Below are 20759 nucleotides of genomic sequence, written 5' to 3'. Positions count from 1 at the left end.
CTATTCGTCCGGCTAGCCGGACAAATAGTCAAAAATGTCTATTCATCCGGCAAGCCGGACATATAGCATTTTTACGGTTTTTCGCTATTTGTCCGGCCTAATATATAATGATGAAGATGTAACATCGTGTTTTGAAGGTTTTGAATGAAGCACGGGTTGTTTTAAAATATATTGTCTAACCTTGGAGTATGAAAAAAAAAAACTCATTCTTTAAAAAAAACCCAAAAAAACTATACATTTGATTCAGATTTTTTTTATTCTAATATTCTAAAGGAACTTGGGTATTGGGTGGGGGGGGGGGGGGGGGGGCAAAAATGATTCTCTTTTTTTTGTTCTGCCTATGAATTTCCTGTAAGGTAAATAGTCGGGCCAATCATTATTGGCTTCATCTATAATTACAAAAGATCCTGAATTTATAGTTTCTGTGAAGTTTGGTTAAAGTAAGGTCCCCAAATGATTATGCACGATTCTTCATTTAAATTGTTCGGCGATTTTTAATTCATATGAAATTTGAGAAGGGCTGGCACGTGTAACCTGTACCCAAAAGTAGGATTGTGTTTTCGGTAAGATATTTTTTAGAAAAAAATGTATATTAGATACAACAGAAAAAGGGTGGATACCAAAACCCTGGTGTCTTATTCCAAGTCCAGGCATATCAGTATGTTTATAGATCTGCGTTGTAGTATAACTAAAAAATAATGCATCCAAGCAAGTTTGATATAGTATTTTTTCCGAAAGCGTTTTGGCCCCATAAGGTAAATGGGGGTAAATAATCAATTTCACTTTCACAGTTAACATATATCACTTCTATAGACATTTGTTTAAAGCAATCACATTCTCTCAGGTTTTCTCTGTGACATCTTTAAATATGAATCACGATCTCCAATTCTCAACACGTCCATTGCATACGCGCTTGTGTTATCCGACACCGCGTGTGTTATCAGACACCTCATCCGGGACACTTTTCACGTCACATGACACTTTTATTGATATTGAATATTTGCGCATCCGTGCTGAGGCCCAAATATAGCGTTAGTGTACGCGCGCAGGTCTAACTATAACGTCTCGCGTCCCGATTTCAGGTCCAAATATGGAGTTGGTGTCCCGATGTCCGCGTGAAGGCCCAAATATAGTGTTCGCGTCCGCGCTCAGGTCCAACTATAGCGCTCGCGTCCGCGCGAAGGCCCAAATATGGCGTCGGCCTGTGAGTCATACCCTTAGATTTCAGAGTCAACTACGGCGTCCACGCTAAGGCCCAAATATAGCGTCAGCGCATGCGCGCAGCTCGAGTCCCGTGTCCGAGGTTTAAGGCTCATACTCCCCCACATACACTACTAATAAGAACATAAAGATTGTTTTTACATGTTGTATGGCCTATTTACTGTTTGACTCTCCGTATTTTCATAGCTAGACTGGCCATAGGTTCGGAAATTAATGTAAATAACTGTTTACAAACGCTTTTTTTCTACACGAAGTATTTTACAACAAAAAAAAATACGCATATTTTGGCATTTACGTCCTCCGTAACCCCTCTAATGGTCAATATTTATATACCATTTTATTCCTCTTTGTATAGCTATAGGCTATATACCTCTTGTATCTCTGTTGGTACGCTTTTGAATGACATATAAGGTAGCAATACGTTAAGCTTTCGAATGAGTCATAAGGGGCTGAAGGGTCGCAGCAGTCCATTCCATTATTCATTTCATTATTCAAAATTGGCTATTTCTTAATTTCACGCGTATTTTGGCATTTAAATCTCCGTAACCCCTCTAATGGTCATTGCGGCACAATCGACATGATATATCTATAATCAGAGGATTAAGATTAAGCAAAGATCTTGTGAAAATAAAAAAGACAATGTTTAGTATTTTAATTTTTATATGTACATGTATTTTGGTATTCAGGTCGTCCATACATTAAACCAAGGAATTTCTGTTAAAAATAGTTAGGAAAACCCACTAGTTTATCCTTCGAAACAAAATAAATAAATTAAAAAGATCCGGCATTATTTCACATAGTGTTTTGATTCATTTCTTACAAAATTGTTTAAATTAGTTAGATCTTACGAAAATGACGAATTATGAAATACGGGATATATATAGTGTCACAGTCAAAAAATATAGTTCTATTTCATTATTCACTTTTCAATTTGAATACTGAAATTTAAACTATTTCATTTTTCATTATTTAACACTTAACGTTGAATAGTGAATAATGAACTATTTCATTATTCATTATTGAATTTTGAATAATGGAAAATGAATAGTGGACGTACTTCAGCGCGGTATTTGTATGGATTATACGGAGAAAAACAGCATTATGTGATCAGAAGCTAATCTGAATTATAGAATTGAAAACAAAATGCGAGAAGATAGCTTTAAGAAAATGCTTTGAGAATATCAATAGATACAATAGGGTCACCGTGCGTTTTTTCCTGCTAAAATTTAAGATAGCAAAAGTTCATGTATATTCTTTCAGAAAATGCACTATGTCCCCTCAAAATGCCAATTTAAAAACATTAAAAATCAAACAAATAAAATCTACATTTGTAAAAATATTAATATTTATCAGTTGAATTTTGTTACAATTATTTAAAATTAGACCTTTAGCTTTCTTGTTATTTACAATCCAGCATATAAGGTAAAATAAGCCCTCCCTCTCCCCCCCCCCAAAAAAAAAATAGTAAAAAAAATAGTCAAAATCATCATCAATGGACATTATCTGTATTAAGGACTCGATTAACGATTTCGATCATGTTGTCTCATTTGTAGAACTGACCTTGCTGATCACCATTAAGTTTTTCTGTATCTATTATATTTTCAAGATAGTAGGCAAAACAATTTGTCATTTTAGGGCAATTAATCCTACATGTATATTAAAATGGGAAATGAGTCCATGGGACACAGATAATGCCCCCGCTCGCATATTACTTTAGAAAGGGACATAACTTGATAACGACAAAAGTGACACTACCTACATTTGTTCGTGATCTAACTTCTGTTGTAATAAGTAGTGTGTATAAGTTTCATAAGATTTGCTTGAGGCCGTTAGTTTTCTTGTTTGAACTGTTTTACATTGTCATTTCGAGGCCTTTTATAGCTGACTATGCGGTATGGGCTTTGCTTATTGTTGTAGGCCGTACGGTGACCTATTGTTGTTAATTCTTGTGTCATTCAGTCTCATGTGGAGAGTTGTCTCATTGGCAATCATACCATACTTCTTTTTTATATTAAGTTAAGAAACACAAACGATAAAGTCAGTATTTTCCCCATTTATATAGGGCATAAGAAGAAAAGTGAGGTCATCAAAATTCATACTTGACCTGTGTTTTGTGGTATACTCATTGCATATAAGTTCCATGCCATTTTTTAAGGCAAACTGCAGTTAAAGAACGGATATAAAAAGTTCAGCAGTTTTTCCATTTCCAAACTCTAGAGCAGTAAAAGTGACGCCATCAAAATTCAAACTTGATCTGGGATGTGTGGTTATAAGCATTGCGTTTAAGTTCCATAACATAATTTGGTTTGGGGCGAACTATAGTTAAAGAATGGAAACCAATTTTGGACGTCATCTGACAGTTTTGACAATTGGTAGAGCTCAACATCCTGCTGTCAGATTTTCTCTCTTTTTAATGGTTTTCAGAATAATAGACAAAACTTTAATTTTACCCCGTATGTTCTATTTCAGTCATGTTGGCCATCTTGGTTGGTAGGCGAAGTATAAATCAGGCATATTTCTTTAAATAAGATACCCTAATGATGATTTTTCGAAGTTCAAAATAAAACCTGCAAAAATATACACATTTTTGTATCGGACATAAAGCAAAATCAGCGGATAAAACGCAAAACGGACCAAAATCAACGGACACAAATCAAAAGTGTCGGACAAAAAGCAAAACGGACAAAAAGCAACGGACAAAAAGCAAAAGTGTCGGACAAAAAGCAAAATTATCGGACAAAAAGCAAAAGTACAGGACAAAATGCAAAATTATCGGACAAAAAGCAAAACGGACAAAAAGCAACGGACAAAAAGCAAAAGTGTCGGACAAAAAGCAATATTATCGGACAAAAAGCAAAAGCGGACAAAAAGCAAATTGCGGACAAAAAGCATCGTATCAATCGTTCAACAAATTAACCGGTAAAATTGTACTTTATGTTGATGTTTGAAGGTCTAATCCATAGTACCTTACACAGGTACGTTTTATAAAATGACGAATTGATGTTTGTCCATTGGCTTTATAATGCTTGTCTGTAAGGATTTCTGGCTAACTTTTACTTTTATAGGTCAATGTGCTTGTTTTCGAGATATCAGCCCTTGAAATTTGGCGGGAAAACATTCTCTGTTGATTTTTCATAGCTTTATCAAGTTTAAGCTTCTCAAAAAGTATTAAAAAAAAATAACAAAGATTTTATAAGACTTTACTGTTAACCTACAATTATACATGTCAAAAGATTTATAAAAAGAAAAATGAGGGTCATGACAAGTGAACTTCCTAAAGGATAAATTTCCATTATAATAAACGATAACAAGACATCAGTAAGACTCTTATACACAATATAAAAAAGATGTGGTACGACCAAAATGACACAGACATTAACAACTTGTATAGGTAACCGTAAGGCATTCAACAATGATCAAAACCCATACCGCATAGTCAGCTATAAAAGGCCCCGATATGACAATGTAAAACAATTTCAACGAGAAAACTAACGGCCTTATTTATATAAAAAAATGAACGAAAAACAAATATGTAACACATAAACAAACGACAACCACTGAATTACAGGCTCCTGACTTGGGATAGGCAAACACATAAATAATGTGGCGGGGTTAAACTGTTAGCGGGATCGCAAGCCTCCTCTAACCTTGGACAGTGGTATAACAATGTTGGTTTCTTATCATTCATTATCTGGGAACAAAAATTTTCAGCGTTATTGACATTTTTAATCCGTATAGAATCACAGTACTCTTTTATGGGATTTTTAGTAAATTTTGGGATATTTGAAATAAGACTCTCTGCAATTTTTCAGAAAATTATTCGTAAGAATCTGTTGTCTTATCTGTTGAAATGTAAGAAATGTAAGAAATGTAAGACTATTTATAATCAGTTAACTGCTAGTAGTCTGTTGTTATTTATGTATTATTGTATTTTTTTTAATTTTCTTTTGACATCAGACTCGGACCTCTCTTGAACTAAATTTTAATGTGCGTATTGTTATGCGTTTACTTTTCTACATTAGCTAGAGGTATAGGGGGAGGGTTGAGATCTCATAAACATGTTTTACTCAGCCGTATTTTTGCGCCTGTCAGGAGCCTCTGGCCTTTGTTAGTCTTTTATTATTTTATATTTTAGTTTCTTGTGTATAATTTGGAGTTTATCACTGAACTAGTATATATATTTGTGTAGGGGTCAGCTGAAGGAAGCCTCCGGGTGCGGGAATTTCTCGCTGCATTGAAGACTTATTGGTGACCTTCTGCTGTTGTTTGTTCTATGGTCGGGTTGTTGTCGCTTTGACACATTCCCTATTTCCATTCTCACTTTTATTCAAAAGAACCTTTACTTACATCATTTATACATGTCTTAGTATTGGGCTTTGCAGTTTGCAAGCAAAATCAAACATCTTTCTAAAGAGGATTCTCAACATAGCCATATATTTCTATCACTTTTTCTGTTTGTAAAAAAAAATAACTCTGTACCCATGAAATTTTGTTCACTCAGACAGTCATACTGTCTGTTACTGTCTGTTATGATCCATCTAAATTCAAAAGAAATTTTCTAGCCCAGATTATTTTTGATCTGTTATTTTTTATATGTATTTAAAAAAAGACAAATGCATCATGATTAAATCTCTCTCAGACTCTTCCTAAAATTGTTATTGGATACTTGATGTCGCTTTAGCTTACATATTCTGTTTACAAAACAAACTTAAAAAGACACAACATATATCAAAGAGCAATCAAGTTCAATTTTAAGTCTTAAGTTCATCGGTCAACTATTGCACAAAAATAACAACACCATGAGTTAACAAAAGTGATCATTTTCCTATTTGTACAGCACGTAATTAGAGGAAGCAGTAGTAAATAGACAGGGTATATGTCTCCTGCTTATATGCATGTATTACCCGCCATGTGAATCAAAACGTGACAATTTAATGTAGGACACAATCATAAAAGATCATAGTTCAAACGACTATTACAGTATCTGATGTTATAAGACCAGGAAGAAGTCGCTAGTGAGATCTTACACAGATGGTCCGGGACAAATAGGAAAATGATCACAAATGAGGGATGGTTTCTATTAATTTGTAGGAACGGAAGAACTTACTAAAGTTGAGATTTGTTCCGAACGGACGAATTTTCTACCTGTCCGACGATAAATTAGTACTACGAATGGATATCTCAACATTCTTATGTATGACGTTTATCAAACCAGCTTTGTGAATATTCTTACAGTTGTCATATCTAATATTTGCAACTGGACGTTGAGCAAACACAAATTAATCTGTAGAAGTTTTATGATCGTTATATATATTGTTTTGATTAAAATGCTAAACAACATGATTACCCCTACAACTACAATGTTCCAGTCATAGGCGGATTCGGGGGTGGGGGGGGGGGGGGAGAACCTGGGGCCCCTCTTTCGTTGGAAAATTGTTGATTATATAGGTTATCACTGAAGCATGACTGGAACGCCCTCCACTTAGGTCAGTTAGGCCACCCCTTTTGAAAAGTTCTGGATCCGCCACTGAAATCCTTTGTGCCTCTTTTCTGAAGCAGTTCCGGTATTCGATATAAGATTATACGACCTCTACTAAAGTAAAAATAGGTCACTCAGTGTGTCGGTTCAAGATTTGGTTCAAGTGAACTCTTTGTATCGTGTATATGTATATATTCATATCTAATTCATGTTAAGTAAGTTCACGAAGATAAGAGAAACAGGAGATAAGGCATTCGCTTAGATTTCACATTACTGCGCTGGACGCCATGTTTTTGTGCCTAGGAGTAATTCTAGCTGGTCTAGTGGCAATAGCCGAGGGCTCAGGTAAAGTTTTAAAGAAACAATTCTATAACAATTGAATAGGTTATCTCCCTTTTCGCGGTTTTCTTCATTCGATCTTTGGTATCCGCTGTAATTTTTGACGTTGGGATTAAAGCAAAAATTTAACAGTACAAAACGAAAATCATATAATATTTCGTGTCAACCACCATCATGGTTCACAATAGTTTTAAAGTTTGAATGAATGTCGAAACATTCCGTTATTTTTTCTTACAAAATTGTCGGAAAAATCCGTCATGTCTTTTTTATACTAAATTAAATTCTTTAATGTCTCAGTCATGTTTGTCTCGACTTAACCCCCCCCCCCCCCTTTTTTCTCGTGATTCCCTATATAATCACGGTTAATTTTCATGATTATATCTATTTCTTAATGTGTATGTGAACTTTTTCGATCTGTGTCTTTCTGTCCGTCTGCCTTAGTGGCTTGTGTTGACCTTTCGTGATTTGACCTTTTTAGATAATAATTTTAATTTGTCTATACAATCTATGTAAAGTAAACATCGGGGCCTTTTATAACTGACTATGCAGTATGGGCTTTGCTTATTGTTGAAGGCCGTTCAATGACCTATGGGTATTAATTTCTCTGTCATTTTGGTCTCTTGTGGAGAGTTGTCTCATTAGCAATCATACCACATCTTCTTTTTTTATATGTCTGTCTGTCTTTCATCTTTTGTTTAGACGCAACTGTATTTTTAGTTTTTTCTAACATCCTATAATGAAGACTGTTGCAATAATATCCTCCTTAAATGATTTATTGTCGTGATAGTCTGTTCCATATCCTTTCATGGGACATGTATAAGAGAGGCGACAGATATCAACAGATATCAACAGAAAGTCACAAGTCGACAAACAAAATGAAAATGCCATGACAATAAAATGAAAAACGACGAAAAGAAAGAAAAAAGAAAAGAAAAAGAAAACAGTCCCAAAAACACAATAAAGAAAACTACAGACTGAGCAACACCAACCCAACAACAACAACAACAACCCAACAACAACACCAACCCAACAACAACACCAACCCAACAACAACAACAAGAACCCAACAACAACACCAACTCAACAACAACACCAACCCAACAACAACACCAACCAAACAACAACACCAACCTAACAGCAACACCAACCCAACAACAACAACAACAACCCAACAACAACACCAACTCAACAACAACACCAACCCAACAACAACAACAAACACTGTAAGGATATTGCAAAGCCTGTTTCAATAGTTATTGACATAAATGTTTAATTGATATTGTTTAAAATTCATTTCCAATATCTTTTATTGATGCCTTCTATATATTATTTGTTATTGTCTTTACAGTATGTGCCATCTCCTATAAAGGAGCCTGCATCGATATTGTATATCATTAATGTCTAACTGCTATTGTCTTTACAGTATGTGCCACCTCCTATAAAGGAGCATGTATTGACATTTTCAGTACATGTCCGAGTGGCTACGTACAAAGTTATAGTCACTGTGGTTTCTTAGAACTTTGTTGTTATCCACAACATTCAACAAGTACTGGGACCGGAACCGGAACTGGTACTGGTACCGGAAGTCATACCGGAACTGGAAGTCACCAAACGAGTAGCGGAGGTAAATAACTACTTAGATAATATTGGTTGTATATGTCACTATTTTTTGGAAATTTATGGCTCCTCAATGCTCGTTAATTTCATACTCTATTTGGCCTTTTAAACTTTTTTTTTACCCCAGCGTCACTAATAAGCCTTTAGTAGACAAAACGTGTGGCTCATGTAATAATTTTTTTTGTTTAAACATCTTGGAGAGTTAACTAGTTTTATATTGAAGTACAGCCAGGAATATGATAGTTGTTTTCCAGTCGTTTTGTGGATTTATATAGACTGAGCGTATGGTTTATCCATTTTCAAAGATCTTTTTTTAACTAAACGTGGAGATTTTTTAGTTTTATAATAACATAATATTTTTCCTGTAAAAAATGGAAACGAAATTGTTCAAATTTAAGTAAAATGATAAGCAGGAATAAAGTGAAGGATCACTTAATAACAGAGATAGTTAGAGGGATATGCGGACTTTGAAAAGCCTTGTCTGGTACGAAGTTTGGACTAAGAGATGATGAAAAAGATGAATCTTTTGCCCTGAATCTGATTGCAATAGTAGTGTACCACGCGGAATATGAAAATAGACATTCCGTATTTAACAATCCTCCCCCTACTTATATTAAATGATCACCCAAAAAGTAAAGCACCAATAACGGTCATATTTAGTGATTGCATAGTCCCTATTTACAAACAAAATTGGTAAAATGCAGAATAAAGGGTAAAACAAAGAGAAAAAATAAAGAAATATGTCTTGCTTACATTTAAACAAAAAAATTCGAATGATGGGAAAAATTAATGCAAAATAGAGAAACATGGACTAAACAATAAACGAAAAAGGAACAAGCTTAGAATCCCCTCCCTCCCCGATCCTTCAGTGTGACTTTTAATGATATAGACATTGTGTTTTGTGTTGAAATTAAGACATTATATTTGATTGGTGTTGTTAATGATAAGAAGGGGGAGTGGGTGAAATTGTTTCATTAGCGTACATATTTTGCATCATTTAAGTGAATTCGTAATCGAACAGCAATTCCGGCGTCTATGCCGACTTTAGTATAAAATACATCAGTGTATTTCGTTATCCTAGGCAGATATCACTGGTCTTAAACTGATAATCGTAACTGGAATTAAGACGATCCCAATATGGCGACTACAGAAAAGGTAAAATCTGTTCTGCCATTTTTCTCGAATGTAGCTGTCAAGAGTTACAACAACAAGCTACATTTGAGAAAAATGACTGATAAGATTTTACCTATTTCTGTCGTCACCATATTAGGATCGTCGTAATTCCAGTTACGATTAACTGGTCTGCGTTCAATATCGTAGCAGGGTTGCGTTCAATATCGTAGCGGCTACGTAGTGCTACGTATAGTTTTACTATTGAACGTGTAGCTATATACTAGCTACTACATATATATTGATAGCAGCTACGCAGCCGCTACGTAGCTGCTACGATATTGAACTCAACCCAGCTACGTAGTGCTATGTAGATTTTGACTGTTGCACGTGTAGCTATAGACTAATTTAGTCTAGTTGTTACATAGAAATTGAAAGCAGCTACGTCGCGCTACGTAGGTGGCCGGCTCTAGTCGTGCTTCAGTGGTTCCCTATATATATATTATATCTATTAATTGCAATGCCTTATTTCTCTATCCTTTAAAATTATGCCATATGTTAGAACATTATTATTTCATATTTTTGTCTATTCTTTGTTTTCTTTGTCCTTCATTTTACACTTTTTTCCATTGTTTCTCTCATGTTTAGCATATATATATACACAATCAAACAAATTTTCCCCACAAAATGGGACCCGGTCCACCTTCCCCCATTCCCTCCCCTGGATCCGCCAATGGGACTCACAATTACAAATATAACTGAATAAAGAGGTTATATATGATGTTTACAAATGAGAGAAACAATGGAAAAAAGTGTAAAATGAAGGACAAAGAAAACAAAGAATAGACAAAAATATGAAATAATAATGTTCTAACATATGGCATAATTTTAAAGGATAGAGAAATAAGGCATTGCAATTAATAGAAACTATTTTTTGTTCATTTTAATGCATATATTTTTGTACATTTATTTTAAAGCTCAATGTGGAATACCTGATGTAACAAGTCATAGAATTGTTGGCGGAACTGTCGCAACTGCGCATGCTTACCCATGGCAGGTAAGGTTCCAATAACTAATATTACTTTTAATTTAAAAGCAGACAAAGACAACCCTTGGCGGTAACTTTATTTAAATTTGACACGTTAAAATCGAAAAAAGAAATGGGGAATGTGTCAAAGCGACAACAACCCGACCATAGGGCAGACAACAGCCGAAGGCCAATGTAGCGAAAAATTCCAGCACCCGGAGGCGTCCTTCAGCTGGCCCCATAAAATATGTATACTAGTACAGTGATAATGGACGTCATACTAAACTCCGAATTATACACAAGAAACTAAAATTAAAAATCATACAAGACTAACAAAGCTTTTATTTTATTTTATTTTTAAAATTTTATTTTGATATGTGTTTTGTATAGAAACATTACGTTCATCGCGATATCTTTAGGAACACAAATGTACCTTTTTGACCGAGATTTTCACCAAGGGAGATAACTATTTCAGGTATCACTACGATACGGGAGTCATCACATGTGTGGAGGAACTATTATCGACAGTCAGTGGATTCTAACAGCAGCTCATTGTTTCGAAGAGTAAATATAAATTAATATGGCCCCTCCGCAAAGGCGATGGGGGCATTAGTAACGTTTCCCGTGTACATCCAGTCGTACGTACGACCCAAAATTGGTCCCCGTTCTCTATAATACAGAAACACACGGAATTGCGTATTCTTAGTGACAGTCGCAATTTTATACTTTTCGTTGTGCTGCGCACAGCTACTTTAATAATCTAAGTACCATGCACTGATTCAATGATATTCGTAGTGCCGCCCAAAGCTTCTTTGATAATTGTAATGTTGCGAAAGGCATTTTCTTATACGGACTCAACAAGTTAACAATTTTTAACATTATGCGTTTAGAATTTGCATTTAGCGGGATATAAAAACTTATAAAAGCACACAATGTAGATGTTTTGTTTTTGGTAAATGTTTTAATAACGTTTTTTTTTTATCAGCAATGATTTACTATAAGATCTAAATACTATTCTAGCAAACGCCAAAACCAGTGCATGAGTAATATACATTAAAACTCCTACTGTAAATGATTATCAAAAGTACCAGGATTATAATATTATACGCCAGACGCGCGTTTCGTCTACATAAGACCCATCAGTGACGCTCAGATCAAAATAGTAAAAAAGCCAAATAAATACAAAGTTGAAGAGCAATGAGGACCCAAAATTCCAAAACGTTATGCCAAATACGGCTAAGGTAATCTACTCCTGGAGTAAAAAAATCCTTAGTTTTTCGAAAAATTCTAAGTTTTGTAAACAGAAAATTTAAAAATGACCATATAATTGATATTCATGACAACACCAAAGTGCTGACTACTGGGCTGGTGATACCCTCGGGGACGAAACGTCCACCAGCAGTGGCATCGACCCAGTGGTGTAAATAGTTATCAAAAGTACCAGGATTATAATATTATACGCCAGACGCGCGTTTCGTCTACATAAGACTCATCAGTGACGCTCAGATCAAAATAGTAAAAAAGCCAAAAATGAGCCAGTCCATGCGAAAAGGTACAAAAACGAAAAATTTACGAAATTCTAAAAAGTGTGCATAATTATTGATAGTAGACTTGTGATTTATAAAACACATTTACTTTTCCTCATATCATCAAGCTGTGAGCTACACGCACCTGCAAGTGCTGAGACCCCCCCCCCCCTTAGTTTTATCAAGATTTTTAATGAATTATTTCATAAATTTCAATCATTTTCAAAGTAAGGTTTAAATGGCTTGATTTGCCAATTGATAATGTTAACCCCGGTAGCAGTGGGGATAAGGCTCTCGCTTTCAATGCTGATATCAATGTAATTAAACCGGGCAATGGTTCGAATCCCGTGCAATTGAGGTTGATTTATATAATATTAAATAACTTAACTTAACAATTTCTAAAACACAAGATGTTATAGTTTTTGTATTTTCTCTCATGTTTTAATGTTGTCTTACTTTCTTTGAACCTGTAGAACTGACTGAAATTATTGACTTTTGTCTCTGTAGTATCGTATTTTTTTTTAAAGTTTCTGGTCGGTAAAGCATTAGTCGGGGGAACAAATGATTTTACACTTGCTCACATACCAAAAATTCAGATATTTCTACATCTTTTTCTGTTTTGATTGACAAATTCGGGATAGAATTGACAATTTTATGAATGTTTACATTAATGTAATTTTTTTCGGATGAAATCGTTTTTCAAAAATACGATAACAAACTTTGATAACGTGTCCTGTAAAGTTTACCAAAAGGACTTTTTGTACCTTTTCGCATTGACTGGCTCAAATATAAAATAAAAAAATGAATATTTCCCCCTTTATTCTCAGCACCACCCACTCCTACTGGACCGTAGCAACTGGTATCCACGATAGAGGTCATATATACCGAAGCCAGGTACATAACGTACGAAATGTAATCGTTCACACAGGCTACAGCTCACGAAGTAACCATAACGATATTGCACTCATCAAATTAGATAAACCTCTTGACCTTACTGATTCTACAACCAAGGCCGCTTGTCTCCCTAACAAATATGAAGATTTCGACGGACTTGTATGTACAGTAACTGGATGGGGAGCTCTTCACACAGGTAACTATAGGTTATTTTAGGATTTCAAACAGGTAACTATAGGTTTTTTTAAGGATTTCACACAGGTAGCTATAGGTTATTTAAGGATTTCACACAGGTAACTATAGGTTTTTTTTAAGGATTTCACACAGGTAACTATAGGTTATTTAAGGATTTCACACGGTTATTTAAGGATTTCACACAGGTAGCTATAGGTTATTTAAGGATTTCACACAGGTAACTATAGGTTATTTAAGGATTTCACACAGGTAACTATAGGTTATTTAAGGATTTCACACAGGTAACTATAGGTTATTAAAGGATTTCACACAGGTAACTATAGGTTATTTAAGGATTTCACACAGGTAACTATAGGTAATTTAAGGATTTCACACAGGTAACTATAGGTTATTTAAGGGTTCTTAACTAATGATCAGCATTACATATCGTTCATTGACTGGTAACTGGTAACTTCAATACACTAATAAGGTATAATAATTAATTACTTATTTTAATGTAATATTTGATTACGTAAAATGCCGTTAGATTTTATACTGATATATTTATGCCTGGAATTGAAATACGTGTTACGAATGTTTGGACGACATAAAAATTATAAGTTATCTACGTTCATATCCGTAGATATGGATCTTTTAACACCCTGAAGTACCCTAGTACACCGTGATAACGAATGTATCCCCGGTCTTAGTCCGAATCGAGCGAGTTTTATGGAAGTTCGGGTACAAAGTGTAACGTGAAAACAACGTTTTTTACTTTATCTAAAAAAGTTTTATTGAAATTTGGAAATTTTACATATTTTTTACGGGGTGTAGAGTACTGACTTTGGTAGAACCCTACAGATAGTCAAATATAAGAGGTTTTTAATACGGAGACAGATAAACTGGATTGAGTCAAATTTGGCGCTCAATGTTGTGAGAGTTACGTCATAGATGGTGTGACGTCACCGTGGTTCATTTGTATAGCTAGGTCAGTAGTCCCATTCCTTGAAAATGTGGCAGTAGAGTGAAATGAGTGTAAATGATTGGCATAACAGGATAAAATCGTTAATGAATTAAATTAGTTATACCTTAGGACAGAAAGGCATTTGTAGTAATACATCGTTTTTCATCTAAACAAAAGTTTCCGAATATATACGTTATGATATGTATTTATCAGATGGTCCAGGAACTCGATTATTGAATGAAGTTGATGTCCCAATCATGGATAGTAACAGATGCAAATATTACCTTGGCAACGTTATTTACGGAAGTAACATTTGTGCTGGATATAACCAGGGTGGCAGAGACGCTTGTCAGGTAATATTTTTACTGTTATCTCATTGACAATTATATAACCAGGGTTGCAGAAACGCTTGTCAGGTAATATGTTTACAGTGCTAATGCAACATCGTTTGTTACGTCTATTTTCATTGGACAACGTCACTTATGTGCATGACATCGATTTACAATTGATGCCGGGACTTACGCGCAAGCGCAGACGATGTATGACAGATTGTAAATGTATCTTTTAACGTTGTTTTCTATCAGTTTCATTTGAATGGAGATAAAAAAAAGTGCTCAATATGAATTGAATATTAGCCCCTTGGCGTTAAGATAATTGATTACTTATCAAATTAAATGAGGTAACGCTTATATAATTGTCAATAAGATAATAAGGAGATAACCGTATTGTATTTTAAGACATGATTGTATCAATTGTTGAATTGATGGTCGCAAATTAAGTTTACTGGCGACACGTTAGCGGAGTAAAATAAACCCGGATATTTGCGACCATCAAATCACTCATTGATTCCGCCGGAGCTTCAAATACAATATATCTATCTCCTAAATGTAACGTGAAGGTAAAATGTGAAGGTGATTTTGTTATCTCGTTACATATAGTTGAAGTTTTAATCTCGCTACATGTTTAGGTTAATTTAAAATGATGTTACATGCATATAATTATACTTCAAACTCCTTATTTACAGGGAGATTCTGGTGGACCTCTTGTTTGTAAGAAGGACAGTGTCTACAAAATAACGGGAGTCGTCTCGTGGGGATATGGATGTGCCAAGAGGCATGCACCAGGAGTGTACACTAGAGTATCCTCGTTCATTGATTGGATTAACACAAATAAAGCAAGACATCCATAAACAGAACAGATAATATAAAAACTAAAAATAAATATTTTTATTAATGGAGTAAACTATGTGTTTAACTAGTGTGTCCAGAATGCATACGATAACTTCAAAGTACATTCTTTAACTCCGAGGAAAATTCAAAACGGAAAATCTCGTATGTAAATGCTAAATCACAACCTGAAACACATCAAAACATTTCATATTCCTGCCTTGGTACAGGCATATTTCATAAAGAAAATGGTGGATTAAACCTAGTTTTATAGCTAGTTTAACCGCTGACTTGTATGACAATCGCATTGGATTTCATTATATTAACAAATGTTTTTTTAGTTTTTAGAGTAAATCATTAATCATTTCTTCGGGCATAAATCAACGATTGTCATGGTACACGTTGATCGGTTGTCGGGCGCTTAACGCCATGTTGCAAATATTACATGCATATTCAGAACCGGAACTAATTTACTACTAATAAACTTGCTCTGCAAAGTAAAATGATCGAGAAGATGAAGGGAAATTTGAACTGCAACTTAAACATTGTGGTATGTTGGATAAGGACAGACCAGGTCACCAATAAAAAGCTAAGTCACAGACCAACTTACCGCTGAACGGAGGCTTTTTGATGTTTGATTGTTCAAAATATTTTGTTTCTGTGTGTTATTGACAACAAAATATTTTTTAGTAAAATAAGATATTGTTTATCCTTTATACAAAAATATCACCCTCAACCAAAAAAAAATGGTCGTTTTTTTGTGTATATAGTAATGTATTAAACACATTTAATAAGGCACCAAACTCTGAAATTTTAGAATACAGTCATTTGTTTTTAATGGAGCGTTGTCGCATTTGTTATCATTCCCAATCGTCGTATGTTTAAGCTCCGTTTTCTGTAAAATGACAGAGTCATTATGATCCTTGTTATTATATATTGTAGATATAAAAATAAAGACAAATCAAACAAAAACACAAAACACAACACATTGATTAGAGTAATCCTTTCTTTTGAAGAGTTGAATTGTCATGTGAAATTTATATGAGATGCGTCGGGCAGAAATCGACCTTATGTAAATTAAAATCTGTCATTACCAATGCATCTGTTACCTTATTTCGGGTTGAACAAAATCTGTATGCAAAGTCGGTAAAAGGAGAGGGACTAAAGATACCAAAGGGACAGTCAAACTCGTAAATCTAAAACACACTGACAACGCCATGGCAAAAAATGAAAAAAAACAACAGAAACACAATAGTACACATGACACAACATAGAAAACTGAAGAATAAACAACACGAACCCAACCAAAAACTAGTGGTGATCTCAGGTGCTCCGGAAGGGTATGCATATCCTGCTCCACATGTGGCACCCGTCGTGTTGCTCATGTGATTACAAATTCGGTAAATAGTCTAATTCGGTAGGTCACATTCATGAAAGGGAAGGGGATTGTAGTTACGACGTAAGGAACATATCTGATATCATTTGTGAAACGGTTATTCCATAACGGTCAACCAACTCGAAATGGCGTCCGTAAAATTTACGAAGGGATGATTTCAACTTCACCATTTGGAACTCTTGGTTTAACAGGTTCCTTGTGAGCAGTAACCCTCTATCATGCCAATCATAATAGGAAAATTATGATAGGAAATGCAAACACTGTAAGTGTTTGGAAATTGACATAATAATCCTATTAAGGTGGTACCTAACGCTTTCACTGAAATTAATTTGGCTCGTTTAATTTTCATAAAATGTTGACAAAGTATTTACTTTGATCCTTTAACAAAAATATAAAAAGAATCAACAAATTTGAACCAACCGTTTTGTCAGAAAAATTACACTGGTTATATAGCAGTTTGACAAACACCAATTTTGATCATTGAGAAGCTTAATATTCCCTTTACAACACAACGTAATCAAAACGTTTAGCTGATTTTACAGAGTTATCTCCCTGTAGTGTTAGGTACCACCTTAAACCCCAACATCCATCTTTTAGATTGTATTTAAATGTTCCAAAACAAACATATACATGCACTTGCATGACGAAGCTCATTTTTTAAAAACCTTATTATGTTATATTAGCATCTCATAACGTAGATGATTGTTTTTCGACCCTACTTCATCTTTTAATGAACATGTATGCACCATTTGTTCATAGACATCAAGCAACAAACAACAATTCCGATGACAATAATCATACTTTAGATTTTTATGATTGATTGTATTGTTATGAAATGAATGATGTAACAAGAAATACAAATCTTTCTGAAAATATCGTATAGGTAAATAGTAAATACTAGCACTGCCTTTCAGTGAAAAACATCGTGCTGGCAGATTAACATTCATTTTGAAGGAACTAGTGATATTTATAGGAAGATGCGGTGTGAGTGCCAATTAGACAACTCTCTATCCAAATAACAATTTAAAAAAAAGTAAACCTTTATAGGTCAATGAACAGCCGTCAACACGGAGTCTTCGCTCACACCGAACAACAAGCTAAAAGGGCCACAAAATTACTAGTGTGAAACCATTCAAACGGGAAAAAACAACGATCTTATCTTTATAGAAAAAAAGAGAAACGTGATGCACGTATAAATTACATAAACAAACGACAACCACTGTACACCAGATTCCTGACTTGGGACAGGTGCAAATATTTGCAGCTCATATTACTCATTTTTTAAGGGCTTTCTGAATCCCCCCTCCTAGTGCAGGATTATCACGATATGATGGAGACCGATTGGTAGGCTTCTAAACAGTATTTTGGAGTTATTGTTTTCTTGTTTAACTTTGATGCATTAGCTAAAAAGTAGACAACATATTTCTGATTGCTAAAACCTTTTCATAGACACTAGAAATGAAATCTGTATTTTCGACACACGCGAGTTTCGTCTACAAAAGATTCATCAGGACACCAAATGCTGAAAAAGAAAAAGAAAGTTTGAAGTTGAAGAGCATTTATTTGCCGTTTTGTCGTATACAGCTAAGATAATCTATTTCTGAAAAAAAGCCTAATTATTGCAAAATTCATCGCATGACTATTTACATAACTAAACAGAAAAAGGGACAATAATCTGTTTTATCATCAGATTGCTGTATTTGATATGGTAGCAACACTAGAGGTCAGTGTAATTGTTATTTTGGAGTGTCTAACGACAACCTTTGTTTAAATGACCAACAGTACTGCAACAGGTAGATTCTACCTACTTCCAAAAAATAAGTCTTTGAAAGTAAGATGGAGTCAGTATTGTCGTTTGTTGACGTGTTACATATTGTTTTTTGTTCAGGTTCGAGATAGATTACCTTAGCCGTATTTGTCACACCTTTTTGGAATTTTGATCGTCAATGCTCTTCAACATTGTACTTTTTTGGCTTTATAAATATTCTGATATGAGCGTCACTGATGAGTCTTATGTAGACAAAACGCACGTCTGGCGTACACAATTATAATCCTGGTACCTTTAATAACTATTGTGCATAGATAAGGCCTTTAGTTTTCTCGCTTGAATTTGTCAATTCGGTGCGATATGCGGTATGGACTTTGCTCATCGCGGAAGTCCGTATGGTGACATATAGTTGTTTGTGCCATTGAGTCTGGGGTGGTATCAGGTATTCAGAACGGGTAAGCAGAACCTGATTCACTTGTGGCATCCGTTCTGCTTCTCACAAATGATACACTATGGACTTTTAGTATAGATTCTGTGTATTGTCATTGCTTATCATCTTGATAACGAGTTATAATATTCCTTTATTTATCTTTATGAATTTACGTTTTGATGTTTAGTATATTTTTGGTGATATTCATTTAACTAATACATCCCATTATTGTGTTTTCTGCTTTTAGTAAATTATCATCATAATAACGTGTTAAAGTATTCTTTTATTTGTCTTTATGAATATTACTTTAACTGTTTAGTTTACATTTGGGGATATCCATTTGACGTGGCTCTCTACTTGTACATCTCTTTTTTGTAATGATGAGCTTGTTTTTTCTTGTCGTTTTTTTTGGTTATGTGTTCTTTTTCTATAAGCGTTATGTTCGTTTCTTTGGTACATATTTGTTTGTTTTTAAAGTAACTTTATCAACTGCTGCATTCCTATTCTATTATTTTTGCCTATTGTTTTACACATCGTTTTCTATATAATTGAATTGTACAGAACTATCATACAAATAAGAGGTTTATCTAATTATAAAAACAGATGTTATCCACAATTTTCTGCACCAGGTCAGGAATATGGCATTGTTATTCAATTCGTCTGGTTTGTTTGAATGTTGAATTCGCCATTTGATTACGAACTTCTGTTTGAGGAATTCAGTATTTTTTAAATTTTTTTAACCCTTTTCTTGTATATGAGTACAACTTAATATGAGTTTCGTTCCAAAATATTTATCATTGTTTATAAGGTCAATTATATCTAGGCTATATTATTCTTTTGTTTACACACTTTGTACATAGATAAGACAGATCATTCATATTAAAGTCAAAATGTTAATCCACACTGAACAACACTGTAATAACAGAATAGACAGGATATTCTTTGTAGGGGTCAGTTGTTTTTCTGTAGTATATTTATATATAACGGTTTATCTGGCACTGAAGGTTTTCAAACTAGAAGCAGTCATAAAGTCATAAAGACAGCACCAGATGGAGAAAGTGTATAACGGTTTATCTGGCACTGAAGGTTTTCAAACTTGAAGCAGTCATAAAGACAACACCAAATGGAGTAAGTGTATAACATTAATTCTGTCTCATCAATATTTTCCATGCTCTTTTTTGTCTTTTAACAAAAAAATATTTCTTTCACGTTGGAATTAATTGTAACAACTTGTCTTTTGCTGTCTTATGATATTGCTTGTCCCTTAAATGTCAAATTCTTTTTATTTTGTTGTATAGATATTGTGGAGGAATGAAAATGTTTATAGTCTTTTCTATAAATGTTTTCAAGCTTACTTCTATTTTTAGGTCGATTGTGATATACATGAAAACAGAATCGTGAAGATATCCAACACTTTGGTCGAACAACTAATAAAAGTACAGGTATATAAAGTAAATACACAAAAATACTCAAATCCGAGGAAAATTCAAAAAGGAAAGTCCCAAACCAAATGGCAAAATCAAAAGATCAAACACATCAAACGCATGGATAACAACTGTCATATGCTTGACTTGGTTCAGTCATTGTCTTATGTAGAAAAGGGTGGATTGAACCTGGTTTTATCGCTAGCTTAACCTCTCGCTTGTAT

General features: G+C 34.4%; 2 protein-coding genes across 2 annotated transcripts in view; one reads left to right on the top strand and one right to left on the bottom strand.

Moving 5' to 3' along the window:
• Nucleotides 1-20759, bottom strand: part of LOC139496439 (uncharacterized) — a 233627-nt gene that overhangs the window by 83157 nt on the left and 129711 nt on the right. The window lies entirely within an intron of this gene.
• Nucleotides 6916-15593, top strand: LOC139496424 (transmembrane protease serine 3-like). The gene is made up of 7 exons (XM_071285016.1): nucleotides 6916-7045; nucleotides 8463-8663; nucleotides 10744-10823; nucleotides 11269-11357; nucleotides 13147-13409; nucleotides 14565-14704; nucleotides 15376-15593. Exons 1-7 carry the CDS (start codon nucleotides 6988-6990, stop codon nucleotides 15538-15540), a joined length of 996 nt encoding a protein of 331 aa, XP_071141117.1. The 5' UTR covers nucleotides 6916-6987; the 3' UTR covers nucleotides 15541-15593.

This window comes from Mytilus edulis, chromosome 11 (assembly GCF_963676685.1).
Source record: "Mytilus edulis chromosome 11, xbMytEdul2.2, whole genome shotgun sequence".
Classification (NCBI taxonomy): domain Eukaryota; kingdom Metazoa; phylum Mollusca; class Bivalvia; order Mytilida; family Mytilidae; genus Mytilus; species Mytilus edulis.
Note: the sequence above shows the minus strand (reverse complement) of the source record. Positions and strands in the feature narration are given on the sequence as shown.